This window comes from Aspergillus niger (assembly GCF_000002855.4).
Source record: "Aspergillus niger supercontig An12".
Lineage (NCBI taxonomy): Eukaryota > Fungi > Ascomycota > Eurotiomycetes > Eurotiales > Aspergillaceae > Aspergillus > Aspergillus niger.
The window spans coordinates 1,928,921-1,955,773 of record NT_166527.1 but is presented as its reverse complement, the minus strand read 5'-3'; the positions used below and the strand labels follow the sequence as shown (position 1 = coordinate 1,955,773).

The 26,853-nt window shown below is 49.0% G+C and overlaps 15 protein-coding genes across 15 annotated transcripts; 10 read left to right on the top strand and 5 right to left on the bottom strand.

The window, feature by feature from the left end:
- Positions 1-1,824: 1,824 nt before the first annotated feature.
- An12g08220 (hypothetical protein) lies at positions 1,825-2,433 on the bottom strand (the record flags this gene model as incomplete). The annotated part of the gene is made up of 2 exons (XM_059743577.1): positions 1,825-2,305; positions 2,381-2,433. 2 exons carry the CDS (start codon positions 2,431-2,433, stop codon positions 1,825-1,827), a joined length of 534 nt encoding a protein of 177 aa, XP_059601916.1.
- A 969-nt stretch (positions 2,434-3,402) lies between these two features.
- An12g08210 (uncharacterized protein) lies at positions 3,403-3,799 on the top strand (the record flags this gene model as incomplete). Its single annotated transcript, XM_059743576.1, has 3 exons — positions 3,403-3,451; positions 3,556-3,571; positions 3,601-3,799. The coding sequence occupies 3 exons, from the start codon at positions 3,403-3,405 to the stop codon at positions 3,797-3,799; spliced, it is 264 nt and encodes an 87-aa protein (XP_059601915.1).
- Positions 3,800-3,871: 72 nt separating this feature from the next.
- An12g08200 (hypothetical protein) lies at positions 3,872-4,852 on the top strand (the record flags this gene model as incomplete). Its single annotated transcript, XM_059743575.1, has 4 exons — positions 3,872-3,972; positions 4,077-4,291; positions 4,515-4,704; positions 4,765-4,852. The coding sequence occupies 4 exons, from the start codon at positions 3,872-3,874 to the stop codon at positions 4,850-4,852; spliced, it is 594 nt and encodes a 197-aa protein (XP_059601914.1).
- A 1,611-nt stretch (positions 4,853-6,463) lies between these two features.
- An12g08190 (hypothetical protein) lies at positions 6,464-7,026 on the top strand (the record flags this gene model as incomplete). Its single annotated transcript, XM_059743574.1, has 4 exons — positions 6,464-6,594; positions 6,622-6,741; positions 6,822-6,834; positions 6,877-7,026. 4 exons carry the CDS (start codon positions 6,464-6,466, stop codon positions 7,024-7,026), a joined length of 414 nt encoding a protein of 137 aa, XP_059601913.1.
- Positions 7,027-7,623: 597 nt separating this feature from the next.
- An12g08180 (hypothetical protein) lies at positions 7,624-10,919 on the bottom strand (the record flags this gene model as incomplete). The annotated part of the gene is made up of 13 exons (XM_059743573.1): positions 7,624-7,722; positions 7,820-7,896; positions 8,040-8,186; positions 8,290-8,367; positions 8,599-8,839; positions 8,911-8,976; positions 9,046-9,162; positions 9,324-9,413; positions 9,792-9,847; positions 9,936-10,148; positions 10,447-10,551; positions 10,635-10,711; positions 10,834-10,919. The coding sequence occupies 13 exons, from the start codon at positions 10,917-10,919 to the stop codon at positions 7,624-7,626; spliced, it is 1,452 nt and encodes a 483-aa protein (XP_059601912.1).
- A 975-nt stretch (positions 10,920-11,894) lies between these two features.
- On the top strand, positions 11,895-12,573 carry An12g08170 (uncharacterized protein; the record flags this gene model as incomplete). Its single annotated transcript, XM_059743572.1, has 5 exons — positions 11,895-11,932; positions 11,981-12,047; positions 12,126-12,259; positions 12,331-12,390; positions 12,441-12,573. The coding sequence occupies 5 exons, from the start codon at positions 11,895-11,897 to the stop codon at positions 12,571-12,573; spliced, it is 432 nt and encodes a 143-aa protein (XP_059601911.1).
- A 1,311-nt stretch (positions 12,574-13,884) lies between these two features.
- On the top strand, positions 13,885-14,198 carry An12g08160 (uncharacterized protein; the record flags this gene model as incomplete). Its single annotated transcript, XM_059743571.1, has 2 exons — positions 13,885-13,913; positions 14,087-14,198. 2 exons carry the CDS (start codon positions 13,885-13,887, stop codon positions 14,196-14,198), a joined length of 141 nt encoding a protein of 46 aa, XP_059601910.1.
- A 566-nt stretch (positions 14,199-14,764) lies between these two features.
- Positions 14,765-15,814, top strand: An12g08150 (hypothetical protein; the record flags this gene model as incomplete). Its single annotated transcript, XM_059743570.1, has 6 exons — positions 14,765-14,881; positions 14,970-15,033; positions 15,114-15,212; positions 15,328-15,389; positions 15,503-15,625; positions 15,728-15,814. The coding sequence occupies 6 exons, from the start codon at positions 14,765-14,767 to the stop codon at positions 15,812-15,814; spliced, it is 552 nt and encodes a 183-aa protein (XP_059601909.1).
- A 118-nt stretch (positions 15,815-15,932) lies between these two features.
- On the top strand, positions 15,933-17,281 carry An12g08140 (hypothetical protein; the record flags this gene model as incomplete). The annotated part of the gene is made up of 6 exons (XM_059743569.1): positions 15,933-16,044; positions 16,150-16,215; positions 16,306-16,445; positions 16,500-16,651; positions 16,702-16,917; positions 17,014-17,281. The coding sequence occupies 6 exons, from the start codon at positions 15,933-15,935 to the stop codon at positions 17,279-17,281; spliced, it is 954 nt and encodes a 317-aa protein (XP_059601908.1).
- Positions 17,282-17,691: 410 nt separating this feature from the next.
- An12g08130 (uncharacterized protein) lies at positions 17,692-17,909 on the bottom strand (the record flags this gene model as incomplete). Its single annotated transcript, XM_059743568.1, has 2 exons — positions 17,692-17,859; positions 17,904-17,909. 2 exons carry the CDS (start codon positions 17,907-17,909, stop codon positions 17,692-17,694), a joined length of 174 nt encoding a protein of 57 aa, XP_059601907.1.
- A 592-nt stretch (positions 17,910-18,501) lies between these two features.
- On the top strand, positions 18,502-19,087 carry An12g08120 (hypothetical protein; the record flags this gene model as incomplete). The annotated part of the gene is made up of 3 exons (XM_059743567.1): positions 18,502-18,766; positions 18,804-18,885; positions 18,973-19,087. 3 exons carry the CDS (start codon positions 18,502-18,504, stop codon positions 19,085-19,087), a joined length of 462 nt encoding a protein of 153 aa, XP_059601906.1.
- A 124-nt stretch (positions 19,088-19,211) lies between these two features.
- On the bottom strand, positions 19,212-21,261 carry An12g08110 (uncharacterized protein; the record flags this gene model as incomplete). The annotated part of the gene is made up of 4 exons (XM_059743566.1): positions 19,212-19,759; positions 19,814-20,805; positions 20,875-20,960; positions 21,025-21,261. 4 exons carry the CDS (start codon positions 21,259-21,261, stop codon positions 19,212-19,214), a joined length of 1,863 nt encoding a protein of 620 aa, XP_059601905.1.
- Positions 21,262-21,913: 652 nt separating this feature from the next.
- On the top strand, positions 21,914-24,121 carry An12g08100 (uncharacterized protein; the record flags this gene model as incomplete). Its single annotated transcript, XM_001395824.1, has 3 exons — positions 21,914-21,965; positions 22,034-22,086; positions 22,145-24,121. 3 exons carry the CDS (start codon positions 21,914-21,916, stop codon positions 24,119-24,121), a joined length of 2,082 nt encoding a protein of 693 aa, XP_001395861.1.
- Positions 24,122-25,000: 879 nt separating this feature from the next.
- Positions 25,001-25,885, bottom strand: An12g08090 (uncharacterized protein; the record flags this gene model as incomplete). Its single annotated transcript, XM_001395823.3, has 1 exon — positions 25,001-25,885. One exon carries the CDS (start codon positions 25,883-25,885, stop codon positions 25,001-25,003), a length of 885 nt encoding a protein of 294 aa, XP_001395860.1.
- Positions 25,886-26,118: 233 nt separating this feature from the next.
- Positions 26,119-26,774, top strand: An12g08080 (hypothetical protein; the record flags this gene model as incomplete). The annotated part of the gene is made up of 3 exons (XM_059743565.1): positions 26,119-26,268; positions 26,428-26,490; positions 26,580-26,774. 3 exons carry the CDS (start codon positions 26,119-26,121, stop codon positions 26,772-26,774), a joined length of 408 nt encoding a protein of 135 aa, XP_059601904.1.
- Positions 26,775-26,853: the final 79 nt, after the last annotated feature.

Genomic DNA, 26,853 nt, shown 5'->3' with positions numbered 1-26,853 from the left:
ATGATTGAGGGTGTGGAATAGTGGAGATATGCGAAAAGTGGGGAGCAAGGGTTGACAGGAAAAATAATAAAATATAGAATAAAATATATTGTAAAATAATCCAGAAAATAAAATAATAAAATAAAATAAAATAAAATAAAAATCAGGGAGGATCAATCGACAGGCAGTTTAATTATAGCTGCCCGCTGGGGAGTATACTCCGGCCGTAGTGGTTCAACCGACGGGTGGGGAGCCCGAAGAGAGAAAAAAAAAGAGAGACGAGGGAAAAAATAAAAGAGGCAGCCAGACAAGACAAGACCCAAGACAGCCAAAATACAGACTCACAGGAGGGAAAGAGAGCGGGCGAATCCGACGCAAATCGCTGGTTCCCAAATAATTACACTTTTTTTATTTCCCTCCCCCCGTCTGATGAGGATCTCGCCTAGTAGGAGGGATGAACCTACTAACTTCCTTCTTCCTGCCACACAGCCGAACAGGTACGATATCCTCCGTTCTGGCTTGGTTTACCCTCAGAATATTTTTCTAATTTCTTTTTTCTTTTCTCTTCTTCATCCCTCCAGTCCCAGCGGCATCTTGAATATTCCCGAGCCCGCAGTGGCCACATTTCTTGTAATTTTATTTTATTTTAATTTATTTTACTCGATTCGCTTCCACAAGGGCTGATACCTCCGTCCCAAAGCTTAATTAATGGGCTGTGGTCCCGGTACGGAGCACCACACGCGATGTCTTGCTCTTGGCGGGTAATTTACGTTTCCTTTTTGGAATTTTCATTTTTAATTTTTCCAATTTCTTTTTTGGATTTCCCTGTCTTCTAATTTACCGCTTTCGGATATCCGAAAAGGAAAATTAGAAAAATTAAAATGAAAAAACACTTAACCGGGATGATTTGCCATTAGCTTTGCTATACCTTTTAGGTAGGCTCAACGAGAGCTAAAACAACGTGCGCCGCCTCCACCATTATTCCACACCCTTCGCTCCCCCCCCAGGCCACCTTAACCCTGGGAATAGTGGATGGTTTTTCCATGGGAGCTGATGAGCACGGAAGTAAGATGATGGTAGATCAAGCTGAGACTGGGTAAAAGAGACGAGATGAGAGACAGTCGATCATCTTCTTTCTATCCCAAAGTGCTATACATAGACAAAGGAGAATTTTGTAGTAGTGAAAGTATGACGACAGGAAATCTTCCTCCACTTTGCTCTAGACAATTAAGCAGCAGTAGCAGTAGCAGTAGCAGTAGCAAGCATCACGAGCATGACTCTTCAAAAGTTACGAACAATGAGATCCCAACGGAGATCTACTCCTGAAAGAAGCAACGCGGCGGGAGGAGAAGGGGGTACGTAACTGCGTCGTACGAAGGGCACAGCAACCTCACAGGAACTGACACTGACTCTGACTCTCTTGACCTGACTCTCTCACTCCCACACACACACACACACACACACACTCTCTCTCTCTCTCTCTCTCTGTCTCTCTCTCACTCAGAGATCGGCCGATGGAGCCAAAGCCAACGGTACTTTCGGGGCTCGGCTACAGTAAGTCTGGCGCTAGTGCAGATCCACGGACACCTTTCCTTTCTCCATCATGCGCGCCCTCCAGGAATCAAATCAGAGATCATCCTTCATCATGGGGACGGAGCCGACCACCATCCACACCACCCCCCTACTAGTCGACGACCCTAAGCAAAGAAATGGAAATCTCCGTCCGGTATCATGGTGGTAATCGAATCGAACTCTGGGCTGGACCTACTTTACCATCTGGCTTGCACTTACGCCAGCAGCCGATCTTTCTCTTCGGGGTGGAACCCCCAAGGCTCCGTCCTGGTTTTACCTGTCACAACGATCCCATGCCCCATAAACGGCTGATCGTTGCCGCACGATCACGCTGCTGCTGGCTGGCTGTTGCTGTTGCTGCTGGCTGCTTGCTGTTGCTGCTTGAGAACCTGATCTCATGTGGTTCCAGCTTGCTTCCAACCAGCTTTCATGGTTGTCCAGTCCTGTCTGTCCCATTCTGGGTCCTTCCCCCCTCTCTCCTCTGCTTTCCATACACCCCCCCTCCCTCCTTCTTCTCCCCGTAGATCCTGTGTGTTCGGGGCTCTCGGTGGGCGAAACTCGGTGCCTAAGGTACCCCTCCCTCCTTCCCACTTGGCTGGTTCCCTCCCGGTACTTGTCCGTGACCCAAATGTCCAACCCTGGACCAGCATGGCTCAGATCACCGGTTTGAGGGGAAGATGGGGGAGGGGAAGAGGCAGACACACTTACATACACACAGAGGGGAAGGAAAGCAAAAGGAGAGAAGGAATCCAATCTATTCCCAGATCCCAACCCTGGTTGGTCTCAGTTTCCATCTCCGTTCTTTCCGTATTCTAGCGGTCGATTAAACATCCCTTTCTGGAAAGCAATCTGGAAAGGTGACCCTGATTCCATTCCATCCATCGTGTTCTTTCTTTAAATTAATTATTGTTACTACTCGAATCTATTTCTCCGGAGATCCTTTGGCACTGAGACAATGCGTGCGTGGTCCTGCAACACAGACCAGCACACTACCATAATAATAGAAAAGTTACTTTGATGGAAAAGACTCCATTGATAGCGTCACTACACTACTTACACAGACACCCCCTTAGTTTTTCTCCTAGACCACGGAGATGGGAATGGAGAAACGCCCATCGTGAGGGCCATGACTCGCTTGATTTCTGGGATGGGAAATGTCTCCGGGGATGGTCCAATCCCTTGGGGCCGGCCGGGCTGACGGAGTCGCGGCACGATGCGCGGATGGCATGGCAGCTCGCTCTTTTGGCCTGCTTGTTAAGCAAAAGGGGGCTCTACGCCCAAGAGAGCTTAGATCTGGTCGTCCAAGAAAGGAATCTCTGAACGATCCTCAGGTTAGCATCATCCTTTCGGTCGCTCGGGGGGCCAAGATGGTTTATTCTTATTTTCTTATTTCTTTTTCCTTTCTTTTTTTTTTCGGTGATGAGGAATGCCGGAGATTATCATGGCAAATGACAGCCAACAAGAATAAAGCAATTTTCTTTACTGAAAAGAAAAAGAAAAGAAGAGGAAAAGGATGCCGCTGACTAACTACTAAGCCCAAGTCAGCTAGATTGATCCGATCCGAACCAACAAATGAAAGGGGGAGAAGAGCCCTTTCGGCTGATTATTGTTGTAAGATCATCTGGCCCCCAGGGTTGGTTTGTATAGACTACGGAGCTGTATCTATGTACGATGTAGATACATATCTCGGTTTACTCAATTTTAGTGATACTTTCTTTTTTCTCTTTTTGTTGCTTCTTGGGGGCTGGTAAGGGTGTGTTGTCGGGCAGTGACCACTCACTAGAGCCATTTTGTTTTGCAGAACGGAGAAAAACAACTATCCAACGAGAATGACAGAAGCCGGCGACGGCTATGGAGAAAAATGCATCGTCCATGCAAGCGATAACTGACTGGCCCAGGCGTAACTCAAGGGATCCAGGGAAAACCTCCCCTGATTGATCAACCATGCTGCGGATGCTGCATGGTGCATGCATTTCACGGTGACTGGTCAATGACGTCGACCAGGACTGGGGTTGTTTGTGTGAGTGTGTGTGTGTGTGTGTGCCTAAGTCACCACCACTTTTCGCAAATATCATTTGAGACAATTGACTTTGTCACAAAACCGGATATCTACGTACATGCACTTTTGCTTCTTTCTTGCTCTGTCTGTCGTCCACATTCGGGCCGCATCAGTTTAGTTAGTGGGAACTGCACAGCGCATCATCATCATCATAATCGTCATCATCACCATCACCGCCACCAACCATGATCAAAGGAAGGAAGGCTGACTGATGAGACTAATAACCACCGATATCAACTGCCGAAGTGGATAGAAGACTAGATGGCTGGATTTCTCTGCCAAAGGTGTCCGCATTCCTTCTCTTCGATTGGGATCGACCGTCAGATCACGACGTCTAAGCTAAAAAGCTTTACCTACGGGCGGTCCCAAGTCCAAAATAAGCATGGATAAACGAGACATTTCAAGAACAGAATCAAATATACTTTTGATTCTCGGGAGGTCCTCAAGGGCCTCGTAGCCGGAGCAGGGCGGGACACACACACACACTCACACACGAGACAGATGTACCTCGGCCGGGAGAGCTACAAAACGTATCCCGAAAAGGGTTATGGAGACGAAGGGGGGAAGGAACGGACGGACCTACTTCCACCTTACTAACTGTGGTTTTAGTTGTTGATCATCCCGGTATTATTTCTGTGAACCGAGATCAGTCATCAGTCAGTTATGCGTTCTTCCCGTCGGGTAAATAGCTTCCGGCTGGCTGGCTGCTGTTCTTATGTCACGAATTTGGTTTCACAAGAATGCTCGTGGTAGTCGTTAGGGAAGAATGAGTAGATCTACCACAGTAAGGTACTATGCTGTAGGTATAGCCAAGTAAAACTAAAATAAAATAAAAGTCTCTATTTTTGAGGCCATTTATTCATCAGCATCATCATCATCAGCATCATCATCACCATCTAAACAGGCCGCATCCCTGTCGCTGTCTCAAGCCTCAGTGAATGGCCTTGCCTTACACTTTACCTCTTTCTTGGTATTCTTCCGAGCGAAGCTGATCAGCACAAATCACCCTTAGCGGCGGACCACACCGCCCACCACCCGATTACCGGAAGCGTACCTGAGCGATGCCAACGCGAGCGCCCCCATCGCCCGAAACGGTAATGCTCCCGGCCGTAGTACCGAGATGGCTTAGTGTAGTTTCTTTTTTATTTTTCTAGCGAAGGAGAAACGAAAGAAAGGAAACGCAACAATGGAATGGCACAGTCGATCAATCCCTTCCCTCTTCCCCCTCCTTGGCGACTTTAGCGGATCATCCATCCATTATACCAACCTGCCAACTAAAGTGACCTAACACCCAAAAAACAAACTGCCAACTGTCGGCGACGCCGAATTACATCATCCTTAGTCAAATCCACTTGGTATTTCCTTCCCCCGGATGCTGCAAGATAGATTAAATGATCGTCTGGGTTGTTTTGTGTGTAGATAGTTAGGTCATCCAGAACGGCTGACTACTCCATACGGAGATTGATTCATCCATGGATGGACAGAGAACTTATTTTACTCATAAAGCTACTAAGACAACACGATTAATGGAAGCCCAAGCGCTGACATACGCGTAAGTATTCTCCTCTACATATGGGACCCCGACCCGAACAGAAAAGAAAAAGAAAGAAAACCAACCCAAATTAAACCCACAATTAACTAATGATCAAAGCCCGGTCCCAGTCAGTGATCCAGTCCCAGCAGTTCCATGTGCGAGCAGATTGATTGTTTCCCCAGCGGTCCCAAACTTTAATAAACGAGCCTGCCTTCAGGTTGTTCTTGTCTCGTGGAAGCGAAGCTGGTCCCTCCGTCCAATCATATTGGTTTGGTTGCTTTTGCCCCCCGAGTCCGTCTCTCTCCACTTAAGCGTCGGCTCTTGCGTAGTGAGCGAGCCATGTAGCCTATCTACTTAGTTAGGCCTACGGCCTACCACTCCCGTAGTAAGTGTTAGTTTAGATTATATTATCTTATATTATAGGGATAGTGAACTGCGATATTAATCTCCGGAGGAGGTCGGTCCAGACGGTCGGGATTTTCATCAATCTTGAATTGACTGGAGGATGGGTTGGTTGGGAGGCTCTACTATTTACTCGCTACCCTTGATAGTTGGTTACTACATGGTATGGGTATGTTTCTTGCCGTCGTAGTCTACTACTAGTTAGTAGATGCATGGTAGATAGTAAGAATGATCCTCGGAACACCGGAACTATATCTGTCTCATCTGTCTTATGTGTCTCATCTTGACTCTGAACTCTGAGGCGAAACTGAGCCGCCACCACCACAAAGCGGGGGGGAAGAGTAAGTAGCCTAGTATAGCATCCATTCCAATCCCGTCCGCGGCAAACATCCGGCAGTTCAGTTCAGTTCAGTTCCTCGAAGCTTGCTTACGACTTCCCAGAAACCAAAAGAAAGTAGCAAGTCAGTAAGTAACCATGAGACATTTTCTCCCTTCCCCTCCCCTCCCCCGCCCTGAGGTTAAGTTTCACCTAACAAGGGTAAAAAAAAGTATCTGAAACCCAATAATGATGAGAAACGCAGTTCAACTACAATGTAGTTCGCCAAGCAAACCCTCTTCCACAATACGTGGAACAACATATCGAAACACCAAAGTATCTACAGCATAAGCCAGCCGAATAGTTACTACGTTTGTAGCTGGTTACTGATGTAGATCCACATCCACATCCCCCCTCGGAAGAGTCCCGCGGTGATCTTCATCCCCTCCCCCTCCCCTCACCCTCCCCTCAGGGCAGATCAGGCAATATATGGATAAAATGGCTATATACGCAAAGTGGAATATTACCTATTCAAGTAGGTAAGATGTAAGCACTAAGTTCCAGAACATACTACTACCTGTTTACTTACCGAACCGATGAGATGAGCGACCGAGAGACCCGGCACGCATACACAACATACACCCACTTCACTTACTCAACCCGACCGAAGAGGGACGGGCGAGCCGATGAACGAACCCACCACTTCACCCTACCCAAAGAGGAAATGAAAATGTAATTGGAAATGAAATGAATCAAGAGTGGGCGGTGCATACGTATTGGGTTATCTTTTTTTCATACTTTGTACATAATGGGATTGATTGACAAGCTCGTCGCTCGAAAGCATAGACTCCATAATGGGACGGGGGCTACAATTACGGAGTATGGGATACGACAGCCACCACCAGCAGCCTCAATCAGATACGATGATTGATGATGATCCAAATGAATATCTTTGGTAGATACGCCGTGAAGGTTATGGCTGTGCTAAAGGCAACTTAGATAGCCTTCGCTTAGCGGTGCGCTTGTCGGGAAAATCGCCCTGAGCTTAAACGAGCACATCATGACCGGAAAGGGATATTTCGACGAATACTGACTTGTTGGCTGTCGGGTCCCGACCCGACTGACCCGACCCGACCGACCGATCATGTTCTTGTTTCTTTCTAATTTCTTGGATGTTTGTGAGGCGAAGGGGGTGGAAAAAGAAGGGGTAGGTAGGGGTAAACCGGGGAAGAGAAGTGGGAAATAATTGCGGTCGCATTCTTGAGTTACAGTGCAGATGTGCTTTTTGTGTGGTGTGAATTTGACTTCGTGGGATGCATCTCATTCTCGTTTCTTTTTACTTTTTCGAGGGGGCTTCCACGACATTACAACCCAATTTTAGGTTTGGCTTCGTGGTTGTGTGTGTAGGTTGGGTATCTAGGTATAACGGTGAGGGAATGAGGTAGGTGTTTGTGCATTAGGGGATCTTGATGATCTTCTAGATAGTAGATGATAGTCTATGTTCACTTCGAAGGGAGTCTTTTCATTCTCTACTACTAGTATGAGCATTCCGTTCTGTGTCCTCGAGTCGAGCATAATATTATGTATCACTTATAGACCAGAGGAATAACTAGTCTGAGTAATAGTGCAATCCATGGGCCCATTCCAGCCATTCCAGCCAGCTCGGCAAAGACGTGTGCCGGTTCCAGTTTCTAGGCGACGGGGAGATTCCGAGATAAACTCTGGAATCTTGATAAAGATTGACAATGATGCGCACGCCGATCATCCAACGCTCTCCAACGCTCCAGCTTTGACCGCCTCAATAGTCGTCGGGAATCCTACCGCAAGTCGCTTAGGTGCGGGTATCGAAATAATATCCCCCTGACAAGATTAATAATAGCATCCACTCCCCCCGACCCGGAACAAATGCCGTCGGAGGAGCCCACTGCATTATTTACAGTCTATCCCCCCCTACTACCTGCTGATTACTGCTTCTATTGATATGATCCCGGCTCAGGGTGGTATAATCCTCGGAGACTTTGCCGTTCTTGAGATCTGTGTCCGCGTTACTATTTTGGATCGCTTATCTTTATGTCTTGTGTAGCATCAAAATATCGTGTGAATGTTGCACCGATGGTTTGGCATTTGTTAACCTAACTCTCTGTCTCTTTGCCGACAGAGACATACGTAACACACACGCGCCGTGGTGCCAAACAACCACGGCATCAGAAAAGTCAAGTTGCGCCTCTCGTGTCGATCCCATCTTGTTTTCCCCTTCCAAAGCAACCATGGACAAGCGGCACCACCCGCTTTCCAAGCCACCCTTGCTAAACCCATCAGCTCGTCTGTTTCATTTGTCGCGGTTCCCCGTCGAGGTCACAGTTTCGGTTCCGAAGGATAGGCGGGCGGCAAAGATGTGACGGTCGATCAAACTAAGGGAAGCGAAACCTTGTGCCGGTTTCAGCTCTCCCAGCCACGAGTGGGCGGATCGTCGCTTACTCGCTGCTGACTGTATCCTCTGTGTGCCTCAGGCAAGATTGAGCTTCAGCTTCAGCTCAACTCAACCTCGGCGTGACGCCGTCATGCCTTGCGTTCGTTGCTTTTGCGACCGTATTGTGTCCACCACTAACGAGCCATGACTAATAACATGGATCATTCATCCATCCCTCTTGGCCTTAGGTTGTCTTCTCTTTTGCTTTTTTGTAACTGCTTATTATTTTCCCCTTCGTAATTCGTATCGATTTCTGCTTTTTCCACCGGTCGGGGGTTGCACAAGACATGGCGGCTGTGCTTGACCACAAGACGGTTGATCTCCAGCACATCTGCAGACTGGCTTGCTTGGTGCGTGCCAACTTCCAAGAATCTGACGCATGGACGCCATTCTGCAGGACCATCTCGTCCCGCCTGGCCCCAGGAGAGAAGGGAACAGAGAGAGAGGGAGGCAATTAGCTTGCCCAGCTCGCTGGGAAAGAATCAGCCCATACACACTGGGCCTACCCTGGCGCCCCGCCGTACTACCACTCCTACGGAGTCCTACGACTTGATTGACCAAGGCTCCAGCTGACTTACAACATTCCATTCCATAATCCACAGTAATTGTTGCGCCGACATCTTATGAAGGATATTCCCTACATCCTGTAGGATGGGACAGACAAGATACAGGGCTTTCCCCTTGCTGGAAAAGGCAAGATCTAGAACCTAAACCCCCCTCCGGCACTTGATAGACTTGACAGATGTCACGATCGGGGGATCGCTAAGAGGTTTAGGCAAGGCTTGTGATTGGAGCTTAGAGCTATGGCCCGGCAAAAGGATTGCGGTGGCCTACTCTCTCTCAAGCAACCGGCAAAACGACGGGGTATCAACTTGTCTAGAACCAGCATCTTCCCCGAACGCCACGTTGGTTAGTCAAGGCGTCGAGCGCAGATCGTCATCAGGGAACTAAACTAGGGACACAGCCGTGGGTTCGTGGGGAACGAACGAACAGTGTTGTCGCAAGCGCGACCCCCCAGGCCAGGCAGCCAGGCAGCCAGGGGTTCAAAATTCGTGCACGCCTCATGGCAGTGGGACACGTCCTAACTGAAACCCGGAGTTAAGGACTGGGTTTAATACCGGACACCGATCTGGTAGATTTTTTTCCCTTTCTTTCTTTGGGGGAGTCGGGATGAAGCGCTGGTTTTTTTCCTTTTTCTACTTTACTTGCTGCAGGGTAAGGGGGTTGGTGAGAGAATGATGTGTGTGTGATGACGCCTCTTTCATTATTATCTGGAGGCTGTGTGGTTCAAGTCGCGTATGTAAGTTTGGCGCTGGTTGTGCGTGACTTGACGATGTGTGCGCGCGCAGGTGATGCAAGCACCTTTTTTGCGAGCTAGAAACGAGAGTAGGCCTCCCGTTCGGCCGTGTTGGGCTTAGCATCCCACTCTTTTTTTTCTTTCTCATATTCTCTGTTTTACCTCTCTTTCATTCCCTTCCATCCTCCTTTTCATGGAAGGACCTCTCAATTCGGCCCCTGAACAAAGATGCCGACCGACCGACCGACCGCCTAACTAACTAGTAAATTAACAAAAAAAAAATCCCCCTTCCTTTTCGCTAAGAACTGCTGGAGCGGGCGTCGGACACTCCAAACCCAACTGGGACTAGAGGCGGTCCTAGCGGCCTCCCTGGAGTCTGGACCCTGGTCATTTCACGTGGCAGACGTCGGCTCCGCCTGCAGCTGCGGTCGGCCCTTCCCGAGTTTGGCACCAAAGCCGATGCACTATCGTGACGCTTGCCTTTTGACAAGCCGCTTGGTATCTTACTAGCGTGATATCCTTACCGTAAAATACCATGCTAGTGTTGATCCTGGTTTTACCGAGATACTACCTTTCCATTAATCCGACCTTTCTTTTCTTTTCTTGGTCTTAGCAAGAAGGGGAAAAAAGGAACGATGATGGATGGTGTGGGATGATGTGTTTGAGTTAAAGTTGCTAGCTAGCTAGCTAGTCAACTTACAGGGGGGAGGCGCTGCCAGGAGATATCTTACACTTTAGCTTCTAAGTAGGTAGCTTGCGTAATAATGTGTGTGTGTGATACGCGTGATTTTCACATGGCAGTCACTCACTCACTCACTGCTGCAATGACGGCGACAAATAGGAAGAGACTCATGACGAGAGAGAGGGCTACCCAAGACGGCAGGCGGCGCAATCCGCATTCCTTTTCCTTCCCACATTGTGTCTGTATGGTAAATAATTCATCTCTCGGGTACTTTTCCTTTCGCATAAAACTTTCTTGATGATCATTTATTTTTATTCCTTTACGTTGCATTGCAATTGACACAGTGACAGCAGTAGCAGCAGCAGCTGATGGTGATGAGATCACTTGATGCTCCTTGCTTCTGTCAAAAACAAATTTGTGGCTTCGTATACAAACTACTACTAACTAACTACTATTGTCTAGGGAGTTACGCTAAGAGAGACAGTGAAGTCACAGAGAGAGACATGTGAACGGGTCCTCTACTTAGATCGTAGATAGTTAGTTCGCTCCGAAGTAATATATCTGCCTAGATATAAGGCCACTTGGTTAGTCTGTTGGCGTGTGCTCATTTACTTACAGTTTATCCCAGCCGGATAGTTAGATGATGGGATGGGTCGATTCATGTCATGCCGTTTGCTTAGCCGATGTTTTAGCGACCACAGGGGAATCTTTAATCCTGGTCCATGTACATTGCTATTGGAGACCAGTTTGGTAGTGGTCAGTTGGTCGATTCAATTCTCTCTTCTACATGGATAGGATAGGTAGTAGATGGAGAGGTACGTAGGACAAAGTTCACGGGAGCTACATATTAAGCAGCTTGCATGATGTGCAGCTCGTATCCGAATTTCCTTTCATATGTCATTCTTCTATTGTTCGGATAGTTAGTTAGTGGTGTATACTTCATCTACTACTTACTCACTATTTAGATACTATCCAAGACTGCAATATACACGAGGCTGATCGATCCTTCGATGAACCTCGGTACAATCCCATCCCAAGACATGAACTAATCACTTAGTAGCAAGACTAGTTAGTTAGCTAGATATAACCCGGAGATTGAACTCGGACGCACACACACTCTCTCTCACATACACGAGGGAAAGGACCCCACTTAGATACTATCGCGCGTGTGTGTGTGTGCGTTGCATGGCAAAGTGCGTGTAGTGGAGTCCAGTCCAGAGCAGGTTTAGGTAACCACCTTTCTGACTAACTAGCTAGTCATGTATATACCCACTTATTCCCTCAGTCATGTTAGCCACTCAGTCAGGTCTACTATACTATGAACATATGTGAATCTACGTAAAGAATCATGATCCGGTCGGCTATCGGCATGTCCCAATCAAACTATTCCTTGTAACCTGTCTGGTCCCTGTCCCTGTTTCTGCCTTTCTCTCATCCTTGATTAATGTGATGATGGAAGGATCGGCTCTCATGCCATGGCTAGGGCTGGGCCAAATTTTGTACCCACTTTTACTGATGTCTTTCCCTGGATACATTTTCATATCCGAAGTGGGGCGCGGACAGCTGGGAACGTGGAAGCCCACATGCCGGGAAAAACGGGAAACGGGATACATGCTACAAAGTAATATGGATGAGACGAGATGAGACACTAAGTCAGTCCACTTGGTAGATTGTTAGTAGATCTGTCTGTCCGAGGTGGAGTTTTGTGCTATACTGTTTATGGGTGGACATGCGAGGTGTAGTGTACTGTGTAGAAGGGAATGAATAGTGTGTGTTGGAGATAGATAGATGGTGTTCTCGGCTAAGCGTGGAAGGGGAAGAAGGATAGCCATGGGTCAGTTCAGTCAGGGTTCGGAAATGAAGGGGGGGATGAGGGATCCGGTGGTGGTGTTCCTTTGGGTGGTAAGGCGAACGGTGGATGGAAGCACATGGTTGATGGGTTCGACGGGTTCTAGAATTTGGGGTGTGTGGTTCTTTCGATTGTCCATTTGGTTGTTATGCTGGGGGTGGGTGGTATAGCTGGTTAGCTGTGCAGTGGTCTGTTCATTCTGTGCTAGTCTTTTCTCTCTTTACTCCCGGGTTCAGTTGTTGGATAACTTGCCTGTAGTTATTGAAGGTCTGTAGTCTAGGATTCTTGTCGAGCAGGCTGGCTTACTTCTTCCCACTTGTCTCAGACACCTTGCACCTACTTCTTACTTGAAGCCTCACCAAGGCTGTAGAGCACCTGACCTCACCCATTCCTTCTACTGGGCTTCCGTCTAGCCATCGGCCCATATACTATCTAAGCCCTGATTAGGTTGCTGGGAGCAGTGGCACTCGCCGCTTCCTTTGTGGCAAAACAGTCAGATTCCTTCTACTATGGATTCTCTTCGTAGTTTGATTGGGTGTTCATGGAGGCGACGGCGCCAATGGATCGTTGGTTGGGTTGATACAATGTAATAGACATTCACCGGGCAGAAGTTGCCACCGTAAGTCTGAATTGAAAGCAAGGATGGAACCTGACTAGTACGGATTATATACTAGTCAATAGTGAAGTGAGATAATTGCCAGCCAGGTGCATAGCATTCTGTAAACCTAATGTTGAAGTATCAACTCATGTACACGGCAAATGTATATTAGAATACATGTATAAACCTCTCACACATTAGGGCAATTCTTTTCAACTATATAGTAATTCCTGTAATCAATAGACACTAATAGTACCTTTGAAGCAGTAGCTAGTGGTAGATCTTGAAGCAGTGATAGTATACTCTCGTCAAATACATATAGTTATATATTTCTAATCCATGCACGCACGTCTACTTATTACTACTACAATGAAAACGAATCATGTACCACCTCAGCCCGTCACTCAACTACTAGATAACCTACCATCACTTCTTACTTACTAGTACCAACATACTCGGAGCCATACCAACACAATATCCTAAACCAACCAAACTTCCAACTAACAGAGAACCCCCCTATCGAGCAAGCACATACATACACTTCGTACATGCATGCAGAACCCACCCATGCAACCATCGAGCCAGAATCAGAATTCTCTCATCTCCATCCCTCTCACGGACTACATTAGTCCAGAGGTATTAAGTAATAGTGTCTGAACACATGTCAATCAAACTTAAATCTGCCAAAAAGGTAATCTTATTGGATATTATGCTGATATATATTTCTCCGCGGCAGTCTCATATGAATTTCATGTCTATCTCAAGCTGAATGATCTACATTCGTTTTGAGTGATGGTGTTTGTATTGGGAATATACTGAAATATACTATTAGTAACTGTCCATATTTCGAAGTAAAAATAATGAAGGGTATACCGAGAAAGTAGCAGTATAGATGTGTAGATGAATGTGTCTATTACTTCCTTGCTTCCACATAGATGATTATTATCTACTCAATAATCGAACGATCAGACTACTTCTTAATGAACAATAACATGATCTATACTAAGCAAGAACCATTAGCGAACACTCAAACTATACTACTCCCTATTATGTGTTCGGTATACTCTACTCCATGGATATATTTCCTACTCACCAACCACTACACATAGTAGTTGTTCTAACCACAATGCCTCTGACTAGTCCTGACTTAGCGAAGTAAGTAAACTCTCTTCTGTCCGTCTTTCTCTCCTGATATTCCAGGAACCCTTCTGAAAACCCCCTCCATCCGTTATCCCTGCTACTCAATCAAATGTACTCACTCACCACTTATTCCCAAAATAACAGTATCAGCCAAAACAGTAACCGTAATACACGTAACAAATCTACAGATCTGCTGCGTGGCAGGCGGGTCGCCTATACCCAGAGCAGACTAGTGTGGACCCAGAACATCTCCAGAACAAGTCCGACGCCCGAGGTTATAGGTCACTAACGGCAGTTTAGTGTCGGGATTATGTGGAGCGAATCAATCATCTCATGTCGGCTGTCTCTGGCTGTCTGTATGGTATTGTTATGATTCTTCTGTATTATTGATGGTTTTTTGTGTATGGTTGTTAACTATGTCTGTATCTACGTAGTCGGTATAAGTGATGATTTAGATGTTTAGCTTGCATGAAATTCTGGTGTTGTCCATTGCAGGTCTACCTGGTTGAATAGAGAAGAATTTATCTGCCTGGAAATAAGGGCAGCTCGGAATGTCACCGAGGCGGTTCCGGGATTCTAAACTAGTGCAGCATGAGGGAAGGATGATGCTTGAGGGCAGCATTTCGGTCAGCACTAGGCGTCCATGCCTCTCTGTATTGTGTAGATCGTTATTCCTGGCTGTAGAGTGACTGACTAACATCTGGCGCTTTTCGATGTGTCTGCGGATTATACTCTACTCCGTACAGCTACAGCAGCAGCAGCACAGCTCGCCTCAAAAATGGCGTCTGATGTGTGTCGGACTGATCATCGAGACTGATCCGCCATGATATCATGCATCTACACATCACAAGACTAATCGATGTCAGATGACAAGATCCATCCGCCCGCTGCCACTCACTGGCAGACAGATCACTCACCTGCAGGCGCCTCAAATCTTGGAGTTCGAGTTCATCTGCAGAATGCACCCACAGGGAGTGGCTGATGTACGCGAGGCCCGTAGCGATCACATTCACACAATGTAGTGACTCATATTTAGTCAGAGCAGCATGGAAGATGTGACTTGACACGCAGACCGGGTTTCAGCCTCTCAGTCTGACCGCTCGTTATTCTGGGGCCGGCACTTGCAGAATAGACGGTTGGATGAATTTTTAGCATCCGGGCGATCTTCCAACTCCGCTGCAGCGAACGAAAGTTGAGACATGAGAAACGCTGCAGCTGGATATAATGCCTCTGATTTGATGGACGAAGCCTGCGCGCATATCCCGTATCGACTTACTCCGCAGATACTTACCTTCCTTGTAGTCCAGGCCGCAGGTACATCCTCAATCCCGGAGTAACTACGGCGGCTATACTCGGTATACTATACTGGCGCTTTCTGCACGAAATCACGCTCTGTCCTTGATCGACCGGGTTTCCTGCATTGGCTCAGGGTCCGTGTGGCCTGAAAAGATAGCGATGGCTGTGGCTGTGAGGTCGGAGGTATTAGGATGGGTAACTGGGTGAGCCAACACGGCAACACCCCCACAGAGTAACGGTGCCATCGCCGTACAACACCGAGCCAATCTCCTCGACGATTCATATTATGTCCTGGGGCTGAGGGGCAGGGGGCTGGGCTGGTTGCTTACGCGCGTCTCTGCTCGTGGACAGACCGTGCCATAGTGTCGGAGCAGTATACCAAGAGGGATAACAATCAATCGGGGGCCCGATACCTGAAGCTCGGCTCCGCCGTTTTCCCACTCTTTCCCCCCTCGTGCTAAATCCTTCGCTTATCGGATCGATGGGCTTGGGGGCCGTTGGACTTGGATAACCTTGTCTTGATGGCGTAGGAGGGCTCCATGAATTGGGGGGTCATTTCCGCCAGTGTGGCAACTAGAAACACACTTAGTAGACTAGGACAGCGCCCAGAGCGGCGTTAACTACCCCAAAGAGGAAGTCTTTCACAGGATAGCACATCCTAGACGGACCCGAGAAACCGGAATCGAGGTCACCAGGGCCTTGACTAGCATTCCCAGCTAAGGGGATCTAAGTGGCGCCATGGCTAGCATCGGCGGCACGATAGAATCCAGTCAGTCTCAGACGGTGGAAAACCCCCCTGGCCAGAAGGAATGCAAGAATGGAGCAGGGTTGACCTTAGGGCTTCCACATCGTAGCCGATCAGCATGCCACAGAACCGATCATCCGTCGAGAGGGAAACTGTGATAAGCTGGCAGGATAGCAGACAGGGATATGGCAGCCGATGGCGATGCCTGAGAGGCGGGTTTGGCCACGTTGGGCGGCGGCGGGGAAGGAAACAATGATGGGCTAAGTGTGGTGGCGGGTTGCTGGCGAGCATCCTACCATGCCCTCATGATTTACCATACAGAGAGACTAGCGCTGGCGTGATCCTACGGGAGTACACGGTGTCCAGCGAGTGGAGGGTCGCTTGAAGCAAGTCGAGATGTCAATGGAGGAGAAAAGCTGGAGCCCCTCAGGGGAGGAATCCCGCCTCCACTTGGGGATCCGAATGGACCCCATCCAATATCGGCGACTCCGTGGATGACGGAGACGGTGTAGTAGAGTTCATTGTTTCAAGCAGTCTTTGTTGCAATGCTTTGTTTCCAGTTTTCCCACGCAGCAAACGCACGCGATGATGTGATGATGCTGGAGATCGCTCAACGGCGCGTTGCTCGTCGAATATTGCACCAATCAGTGCTGTATCCCCGCACTCCCGATCGAGGCCATGGCGGTGTCGATCTTATTGGGAAGTTCGAGAAGTGTGATTGGAGAGGATCAACGGGAGTCAACCAGTATATCCAGTAATGAGTGAGTACTGCGTAGACTGCAGGGGGTGGGAAAGAAGCTGCCTTTGGTCGTGGCAAACCGGGCCGCATCGAGGCGCGGGTTGGAATGGGCGCAACTGCAATCCCTTTCGTACTATTCATCTATCTCACGATCCACTGGAGTTGGAGAGCAATCCTCCATCTTTCTCCTCTCCACCAGTAGGTGGCCTTCCTGCAGACCCTCAAACTTTGAAGCGAGCGTCAGCCAGGCTGCTTGCTAGCCAGCCAGCCAGCATCAGCACTCAGCAGCTTGACGCCCAACATGGACGATAATCCTGAACCCTGTTGTTGCGCAGCCCGACCGATTGGCACGTAAAACCCCCGACCGCCAGCCAGCCAGATGATCCGCAACGGAAATGCCCGACCGTCGCAAAGAACAGCCCCAGGAGAAAAAAGAAGGGCTCGGATCACCAATCAGTCCGGTTGATCAGCATCCCATCTCGCGTTGGCGATTTCCCACCTGCAGCAGATGTCGCTGACTGGCTGGCTCGGCTGCGGGTTGGGACTTTAGTGTCTGTGTGTTCTGGAGTCTTTTATGTCCTGATCATCCCGAGCATCCACTAAGACCTTTAAGAGTAACAGCCTGTTAGATGACACTCTTGAGTCTGACAGTAGAGTTAGGAGGATGGGGTCGAGGAATGGCAGGACCTACTATATTGCATCTGCTATGGAGTTAATATTCAGCCCTTCCGTTGGTTGGCTGATTGCTTGATTGATGATGATGATCAATCAATTTACCTTTTCTCCCATTCATGATTCACTTCCAACCTGCAGGGCCAGTCATCCATCATCCCGGCCCAATTTCCAACCCATTCCTCTTTTTTTTTTTCTCTCTCCACAGTCGAAAAAAAACCACGCAGGACCCATCCAAACCTGCGTGGGATGCGGGAGATCACGATGATCTCCCTCTTTGCCATGCAGCCTGTTGCTCACCGAGAATCCTGCTGTTCTTGTTTCCCCATGCGGCCGGCAATTCAAGTGCCAAATTGCCGGGAGTGTGTAACAGTAATTGTACATGATTTTATCCATGACTGGCTGTGGTGGGTGAGGTTGTAGGTTGGTTGGTGAAGCGGAGCGAAAGTGGAAGTGTCGAGTTCACGTACGGAGTATCTATTACCACCTGTTTCCCTCCCACTGCCATACTATCCAAGTCCATATGACAATACCTACACACACACATACATACATACATGAATACATACATACACAGTTACCTACATGCTGAATATGCAGTTTAGACAATCTCATCACATTATTCCAAGAATAACATCGCCTCTTATACATATGTTAACCTTGGCCTGCATCTTGACCGGACCCCAAACATGGGGCGGACTCGGAGAGTGAGTGTCTACATACTTTCAACCACTGCACTTGGGGGAAAGAAAAAACAAAAAATAGAACAAAAGGAAGCAAATGTGAAGCATTCCCATCCTCCTATTACTCATCGAATGAGTCCAGAACGAGGTCAATCCCGGTCGAATTCGGGTTCGTTCAGTGCAGTCAGTCGAGATGGAAATTCTTCTTGCATCCTAGTAAGTATGTAGCTGCATACTTTCTCAATAATGATTGATGGTTATTTTTTCTCGCAATCTAATCCAGTCCACTCCATCCCCTCCTGTATGTTTCCTGGTCTGTATCTTTGTATCATATCAACGTATGTATGGCTGTATGGATGTAAATTAAGTAATATGTGGTAAAAGTCAAGCACAGACTCTCTCGCTTCGTCCAAGTTCCTAACCGCCAAAGTATCTCCCGGCTTAGTCTCGAAGTTTCATTTGCATGACATGATTCTACTGTACTATCCCTTTCGCCCCCCTAAAGTACGTACACAGGTGGCCCTCTCTAGCACTGACCTCTGCGGCTCGGGGCGTGATTCTAGTCAAGAGGGTAACTACGGACCGGTGGCGTGGTGTGTTCTGGGAGGATTGGCATCCTGGTTCATGTATCCATGTGTTGATGTCTGTGCCTACTGCGACATTTCTGCCTTCCGCCCTGGTCAGAAAGGCATGGGCGGTATCGGAGGGGGTACTAAATATACTAGGTTGTATGGTAAATAACTTTATTTTGGGATTGTCGGGTGCGTTAGGATGCATCTTGCGTGGACTACGACTGCCCGGACGGATGGAGGGTGGGATGGTCGTATCAGAAGATGGGTTTGAGATACCCCTGTAGGAGGTTCACTAATAGGTTGCGTGGTGTGCTTTGCAGTGTCGAAGTACTAACAAGTCAATGATAGGGGTAGGCCTGGAGCTTAGGCAGTCTGGTGCTTTGCATGAGAACCGCTTCATATTCAATGTAAAGATCAAAATGCACGTTGATTCAGCGTTATGTATCCCCGTAGACCGGGACACTGCTCATCGAGCCATGTAGTATATTTCCGAATGTCATTCATGCACCGTATCCAGTCCTTCTATATCTGTATACTATATACTGTCCAATAAATACCACCTGTAGAAGTCATCAATCGTCAGCTCGTCTGGCTCGCTGCCAGGCTCTAGGCGTCCAGGTTCAAGTTCTCTAGGATCCTATCAAGCTTCTCCATTAGGATCTGATAGTTGATCGCATCTTGGTCGAACTCGTCGACCGCGATTTCGCCATCCAATGTATGAATGAGTGGCTGCTCCTGTGCCTTCGCATCGGCCTGTACTGACGGAACAGTCACGCTCGTTCTATCTCCAGAACCTTCCTCTGAAAGTTGGATCGTCTCCACTCCCTCGGTGACTTTTTCAACGTCTCCGTTGACCCCAGCACCATCAGCCACCGGCTGCGTGGGCTCCATCATCTCATCGATACCGGCGTCATCGAAGCGCAACCTGAATCGCTCACTCAGGTAGAAGCGGATATCATCCAACAGTTCGATGGAATCCGTCTCCTGTCGGGACTGGATGCGGGACGCCGACTCTTGGATAAGTTCTGCAAATTCCGGCGAGTCGATATGAGCTTCCAAGCGGTACGCGAGGTATCGCGCAGCAAATTCTTCGAGTCGTTGAACACGGGTCAACCACGCAGCCTTGATGATGGCGTAGATATCCAGATCATCCTCTTCCTTGGTGCCGCGTGTCCGGGCAGCTTCTGCCTGCGACATATTGCCACTACCCAGTGTGCTGATGACAATGGCTGCCTTCGTTTTGAGCTTTTCAATAAATAGCATATCCGATGCGAACAGAACATCGACCGCAATATCGAGCGGGAAGTCAGCCCGCTCGGTATAGAGGAAGGTCAGTACAATCTCCAGGACATCCGGAGAACAGTCCACGCTGATGACATTCAGGTGATCCTTCATGTGGGCTTCCCGGAATGATGAGGCAAACATGGTCTGAAAGAACTCCGATCGCAGAAGCATTGCCCGATGACAAGGGAAAAGAGTAGACATCGGTACGCGTCTGCCAGACCCGTTGGAGCGCCCGTGTTCGACCTTAGTCTGCTCAGATTCCTCCAAAATATCCTCCTCGTCGTCAGGGAGTTCATCTGCTCGGAGCAGAACATCCGCATAAATGGCATTGTCCCTGTCCCACTTGATATCGTCTGCCTTTGCTGTCTCTACCGTCACTTTATGCTTGAGCACATTCGCCCGGAACCACTCCTCTAGTTGGTCTCGTCCTTTGGCAACTTCCATGGTGCGTCTCTGTCTGGCAAGTCTTCTATCCCCACTGTCAAGTATACTATCCACGAGGGTGTTGATCTCTAGATGCTTGGCTATCTTGTCGATGCCCGCGAAAACTTCCGATTCCGTGAATCCCGTGCCGGGACCGCTTCTCAAGTCGCGAGGAGCTTCTCCAAAATAGAGATATTTGATTGCTGTACCAAACGCCTCTGGTGGAATCGTATTTGGAAGTTTCCATGTTGACGTACCAGGGGCAGATTCCAACTTTCGATGAAAGTACGGCGACCGTGCAGCCAGGATAAACTTGTGGAGGTGTAGGGATTCATCAGCTGCCGTGACAACAATGTCTGACGTTATCGGAGTTTCACGAGTAAGGAGAGAGGTGATATGCGCGGCCAGAGGCTGAAGTGGATCCGTCGATTTCGAATAATCATACTCCAATAACAGATTCCGTATACGGTCGTTTAAGGCATTATATAAGCATCTATGGGCAGTCAATTGTAAGTAATTCACACGATATCCATGAAGAAAAGCCATTGTAATAGCAACGTACCTCTCGCCCTGGAATGTGTCACGCTCGCATAGAGCACCAGACTCGAGGAGTAGCTGCACAACTTCGTAATGACCGCAGAGACTCGCCTATTGCACAGCTTCAGTCAGCAAGGCGGTCTATTCCCGTAGTTCCCACAACGAGTCCACTTACCAGAATCAAGGGGGTGTAGTCATAGGGATCACGGGCGTTAATATTGACTCCCTCTGTGATCTTCTCTTGACAAACTTTGAGATCCCCCTTACGACAGGCATTGCATAGCTCGCGAAACGGCTCGCTAAGGTCCAGAGGGTTGTCGTCTTTGATTGCTCCCTCCTTGATCAGCTTTTTCTCATTGTGCAAGCTGACCTCAAGCTGGTCCTTCCGGAGGACCTTCGGTTCTTCCGTCATTATGGCGGTGCCGTCAGTGTCCTGGAGGCGAACGTTGACAGATGCCGAAAGTCCGAAAGGCGGGACTCGAACGGCGCCGATGCCATCATCTTATCGATAAGCCGAGATCACGTGGAGCCGCGATTGCCACACCCGAAAGGAGAGTCTCCCTTGGAAGGACATGGTAGACAAACATCCATCGGATATTCACTCTCCTTGCAGATATATCATCACTAGATCTTGTGGTGAGGGTCTTGGTCAACAATATATCCGCCAGAATTATCCGATATTCCATGCAGACGAGGCCAGTGCATCCCTGTGAAGTGATGGCACCAGTGATCCAGGCGTCCGTGATGCAACAGTGCTTACCGCCTACTGTCCGACCGCCTGCTGCATGCAGGAAAGGGCTTTGGCAGGATGCGTTGCTTAGCAACAGCCCTGCACCCAAACATCCAGCGTTTCTACCTTCTTGCATGTCTACTTCTTGGAATCTACAACTCAACTGAATGTGCCACTCCCACCACGTCGTCTACTAACCCAGCAGGTTCCAGTCACAAGCCTCGGTCCATAAATGCAATAGGACACCCCTCATCTCTCTCCTCTCACATCTCCTTCCGACTTTACCTCCATCCTCTACCTCCTTATCAGTGGCCGGATTCACCCAATAGCCACAATGGCAATTGCATTGGCGGAGGCTGATAAGTATGAGGTGTTAGAGAAGATTGGTATGTCAATCTTTTGCTACTTATCTGCATCCTTTTGATATACACAGGGCTAACCAGTTCATGTTTAGGTTGCGGTTCCTTCGGGATCATTCGCAAAGTTCGGCGGAAGACAGATGGCTTTGTAAGATCGCGAGCCCCCGTTACAATATGACACCGTGCTTATGGACGTAATGATGCAGATCCTATGCCGAAAGGAAATTAATTACATCAAGATGTCCCAGAAAGAGCGAGAGCAGCTCACGGCCGAGTTCAACATCCTAAGCTCTCTTAGACACCCAAACATTGTCGCCTACTACCATCGCGAACACCTCAAGGCGTCCCAGGACTTGTATCTCTACATGGAGTACTGCGGTGGTGGCGATCTGAGTATGGTCATCAAGAACCTCAAGAAGACGAACAAGTACGCAGAAGAGGAATTTGTGTGGCGCATCCTGTCGCAGTTAGTGACTGCTCTGTACCGTTGTCACTATGGCTCGGATCCCGTCGACGTCGGGTCAAACATACTTGGTCCTGCGCCCAAGCCGTCGGGTCTTAAAGGAAAGCAGGCCCAGATGACTATCCTTCACCGTGACCTTAAGCCAGAGAACATCTTCCTCGGAAGCGACAACACGGTCAAACTGGGTGACTTTGGCCTGTCCAAGCTGATGAATTCGCATGATTTCGCCTCTACTTATGTCGGAACGCCGTTCTACATGTCCCCCGAAATATGCGCGGCCGAGAAGTATACCTTGCGCTCCGATATCTGGGCGGTCGGCTGCATCATGTACGAGCTCTGTCAGCGAGAGCCGCCTTTCAATGCCAGAACCCATATCCAACTTGTGCAGAGGATTCGGGAAGGAAAATTTGCTCCTCTACCCGACTTCTACTCGCCTGAGCTGAAGAACGTCATCGCAAACTGTCTGCGAGTTAACCCGGACCACCGTCCCGATACTGCTGCCCTAATCAATCTGCCGATCATCCGTTTGATGCGCAAGGAGAAGGAAGTTACCGATCTGTCCAGGACACTCCGCAAGCGTGAAGAGAGCGCCTTGCAAAAGGTTCGGGACGTTGAGCAGGCCTACGCGAAACTCGAGAAAGAAAAACAACAAATGAAAGTTGAGCTTGAAAATACAGTGCGCCGCGAGTGGGAAGTGAAAGCCAGGTTAGAAATTGATCGTCAGGTGCAGAACGAGATAGAAAAGCTTCGCAAGAGATTTGAGTGCGAAGTTCAGGAGCGAGTTGCAATCGAGGTCGAGAAGCAAAAGCGAAATATCGTTGTACGCGAGGATTCTAGCGACGACTCGCGGCTTTCTATGAGCAACAACGACACGGAACAGCCTTCTAGTACTGATATCAGCAATTTATCTCTGGAATCACCTGCCGCGAGCAAAGTACAACGAAAGGAAACTCGCACCCCCTTCAACCGCTCAAAAACCGTGGTTGAATCGCCTATGGATGTTCAGATGGCAGAGCCTTCCCCGATCTCAATTGCATCACTCTCTTTGTCCCCGCGTCGGACCTCTGGGACTCATTCCGGCAAGAACATCTTCGCCGAGGCGGAGAAAAACCGTACGAAGTGGGAGCCCACCCTGGCTTACTCTGATGATGAAGATGACATCCCCGATCTACCTTCTCCAACACGCCCCAAGGTCAAGCCTGATCCCTTCAAGGCTCCGCCCAGGCCCCTCCTCCGTCAGAACACCGCTGCTTTTATGCAGAAGCTGAGCACTCAGCCTCCCATCTTTCCCACCAACGGGTCAAGACTGCCGCAGATGTCATCTGGTGGATCTGGCGACAGCCAACAGAGGGAAGCCAAATCACGATCGCCTCACCGACGTTTGTCCAAAATCCCGTCATCAGCAAACCTGGCTGCCGATGCTGGCTCACCCACGCGCAAGACAGGCATCAAGCAACTAGCCTCAAAGGCAAACGGAGGCGGGGAGGAGATGTACAAGGCCGTTATGCAACGCAACATGGGCGGTCGAACCTTGGTTGAATTGGCACAGGCGCGTGCCGGTGGCCGTCCCATTGACGAAATCAAGCGGTGTGCGAGTGATCCCCGCACTGGGCTGAAGCCGACAGAGCGTGATTCTCCAGCTGTTTGGGACCCCGAGAGGGACGAGATGCCCAGTCCCTTCTTGGCCCGAGGCAGGAAAGTTATCCGCAATCTGAGGTGATTCCAATCGGCCTATTTACCTGGGCGATGTTCAGATATTGCCACCATTTCTCATACACATAGTAACTGCAGGCTTCTTGCTGGTTGACCCACGGGAATAGCTGCAGTAGGCTTTTGGGTATCTCCCTGAGGACGTCTCCTCACCTCACCATATCTACTATTAATAGTCGAAACATATTCCGGAGTTACGGCTGGTGGATTATCTCAAAGACCAACGTTGGCCATGCCAGTCATGGGACGTGGGATGCATTTTGTTGCGCCGCATCGTCGTTAATCCTATCTCACCAAGATCTTCACTTTCCTTTGTTCTCTAATGCCGTGATGCCCCTGTTGTTTGATCTTCACTTCACTTCTCCACTTGTACAGATATTACATTTGACATCCCCTGTTTGGAATACTGCCACTGAAAGACACCTTGGTGACTCGACAGGATTTTGATTCTGCTCTTGATGATTCGAGCCTTTCACTACGGCCTTTCCCTGGATATCCTCTGCCACACTCTTTTGAACCTCACTTTTCCTTTACACCCATTCTAATGGTGTTTCACGGTTGGTGTTAATTTGGTGATTCATGGGCTACATATGGTATGGGAAGGGCTCCTGTGTACATACCGATTTGGGTTTTCTCCTTAAATTCTGCAATGGCAGACTTTGCTTTGATCGTGTCATCTCACTCCAATGTTTTAAATTGGTGCATATGTCCGAAATTAACTCGTGACCAAAATGGCTTGTTTGGAAATCCAACTGTCGATGGACAGATGATTTTAGATTTTGATGTTATTTTCGTATCGCATCAAGTTATAGTTACATTGATTTGAGACCCGACCAACGCCTCGTAAGATCCTAATCATGGGATGACGGGTGGAGGATGTGATTGATTATTATGCATCCTCATCCTCCACCTCTTCGATCTGCACGGACCGAAGCTCCTGATTAAACCGCCTCTCCTCCTCTTCCAAGAGTCGCCGTTGAGCGTCCTCATCATCAGCTGGTGCAGCTGATGAAACTTTCTCCTCGCCTTCTGCAGGCCCAGCATTATACCCTGCTTGCTCCAGCCGATCCATCTCCTCCGGTTCCAAGAGCTTGCCTTGTCCCCGAATAGCTTCCTGTTTAACCCTGACGGCTGCAGGAACGAACTTATTGATCGCCTCTTGTCGGAGATTCCTGATCTCCGGCTTGGCCTCGTACACAGTCTTCGCCTCAACGACGGGCGGTTTCGCCGGAAGAGCGTGCGGGCCCCGACCACCACCTGCAGCCTCTCCTGGCCCTCCCTTCCGATACTGTCGCGGGATAGGCGGAGGCGTATCCCTCGGCATGGGTATCCTTCTCACCTCCTCATCTGTCTCGTCGCTACTACTACTCCCATCACCATCGTGCCTAAACCGGTTGCCGTCGCCGCCATCTCGCCTGCGTTTGCCCAAGACTGCAGCATCCCCGCGCCCACGGTGCTGACCGCCTCGTCTAGATTCAAAGCTATCGAACTTGGGTGCCTTATCGCCCAACGCTTCTCTGGCCTTCTGTACGGCGCGCAGATCACGTTCCAGGGCTTCCAGAAGCTCCTGATCGCGGGGTCGTAGCTTTTGTCCTGATTCTTCGAATGCCTTGAGGTCGTTGATTTGTCGTTGGATGCGCTCCGGGTTGCGACGTGCTAGTTTCTCGTTTCGTCGGGCTTGCGCTTCCGCTTTGCCTTTTTTGAGGCTTTTTTGTTTGTCGAGTTTGCGTTGCGCCGCTGCCGGGTTCAAGCTGCGTTCTTTGTCTTTGGGCATGGTGGGTGATGGGTTGGGGGAGGGTGAAGTTGTGAGTTGAGGTGTGAGGTGGATGGATAGGGCGTCAATTACTCCACGGGGATGGGTATTATTCCGTCAGACTGTTAGGCACTATGTGTGTACTGGATAAATTGATTTTTCATGTCAGTCACTCAAACGCAATCTCACATATCAATGTAGTTCTTTGTAATCTAGCCTTTGAATTGTCGGGGATTAGAGGGGCAGGCTTGGGTATGACGAGCTCCGGAGGCTGTATGGCCATCAGGAAGCTCCTGCAGCACACTAAGCAATGGGGAGAAAGAAAGAAGAGTGCTCACAGGCTAATAGCTAATCAAGCTGCATGGAAAGCCAACCACGGGCGCAGCGGATTCGCGAAGCCGACTGTAGCTGCGGAACCTTGACCCAAGACCAATAATATGAAGGTCACGACGACCTAGGGCGCAAGGCTCAAGCCTCACGGGTTGGGCAGCGCAACGAGTCTTACTCTTTCCTTTTGTCGAATAATGAGGAGGCCTAGTCGGCCTGAAGTATGGGGTGTGTAGATGACGGCGTCGTCGATGGCGGTTGAAGAAGCGCTTGGTGCGGCAATTCGAACAAGATGGTTGGTGAGGTGCTTTTGTCAGCTGTACGGACGCAGAGCACAATAGGGCTCGAGGGGAAAATGATTGGAAATTAAGAGTCGCCTCGGCTGAAGGATTCGAGTAGGATATATGAAGGTGGTAACAAGATGATTGGGTGCCTGAGAGGGGAGGACGGGGGAGTGGGAGAAGAGCGTTTGGAGAAGGACGCGATGCCGTCAAAATTGCGGGCGGGCGAAGTAGAGAGAGTTCCTTGCCTGTTTGGGGTCACGCTCCCTTTCAACAGTGCTGTTCGTCCAACAATCGGATGATGGTGGTTGACTCTCGCTTCCAAATGGATTAATCGATTGGCGTAGTACTCTATCCCGAATTGATTGTCAGTGCGATTGT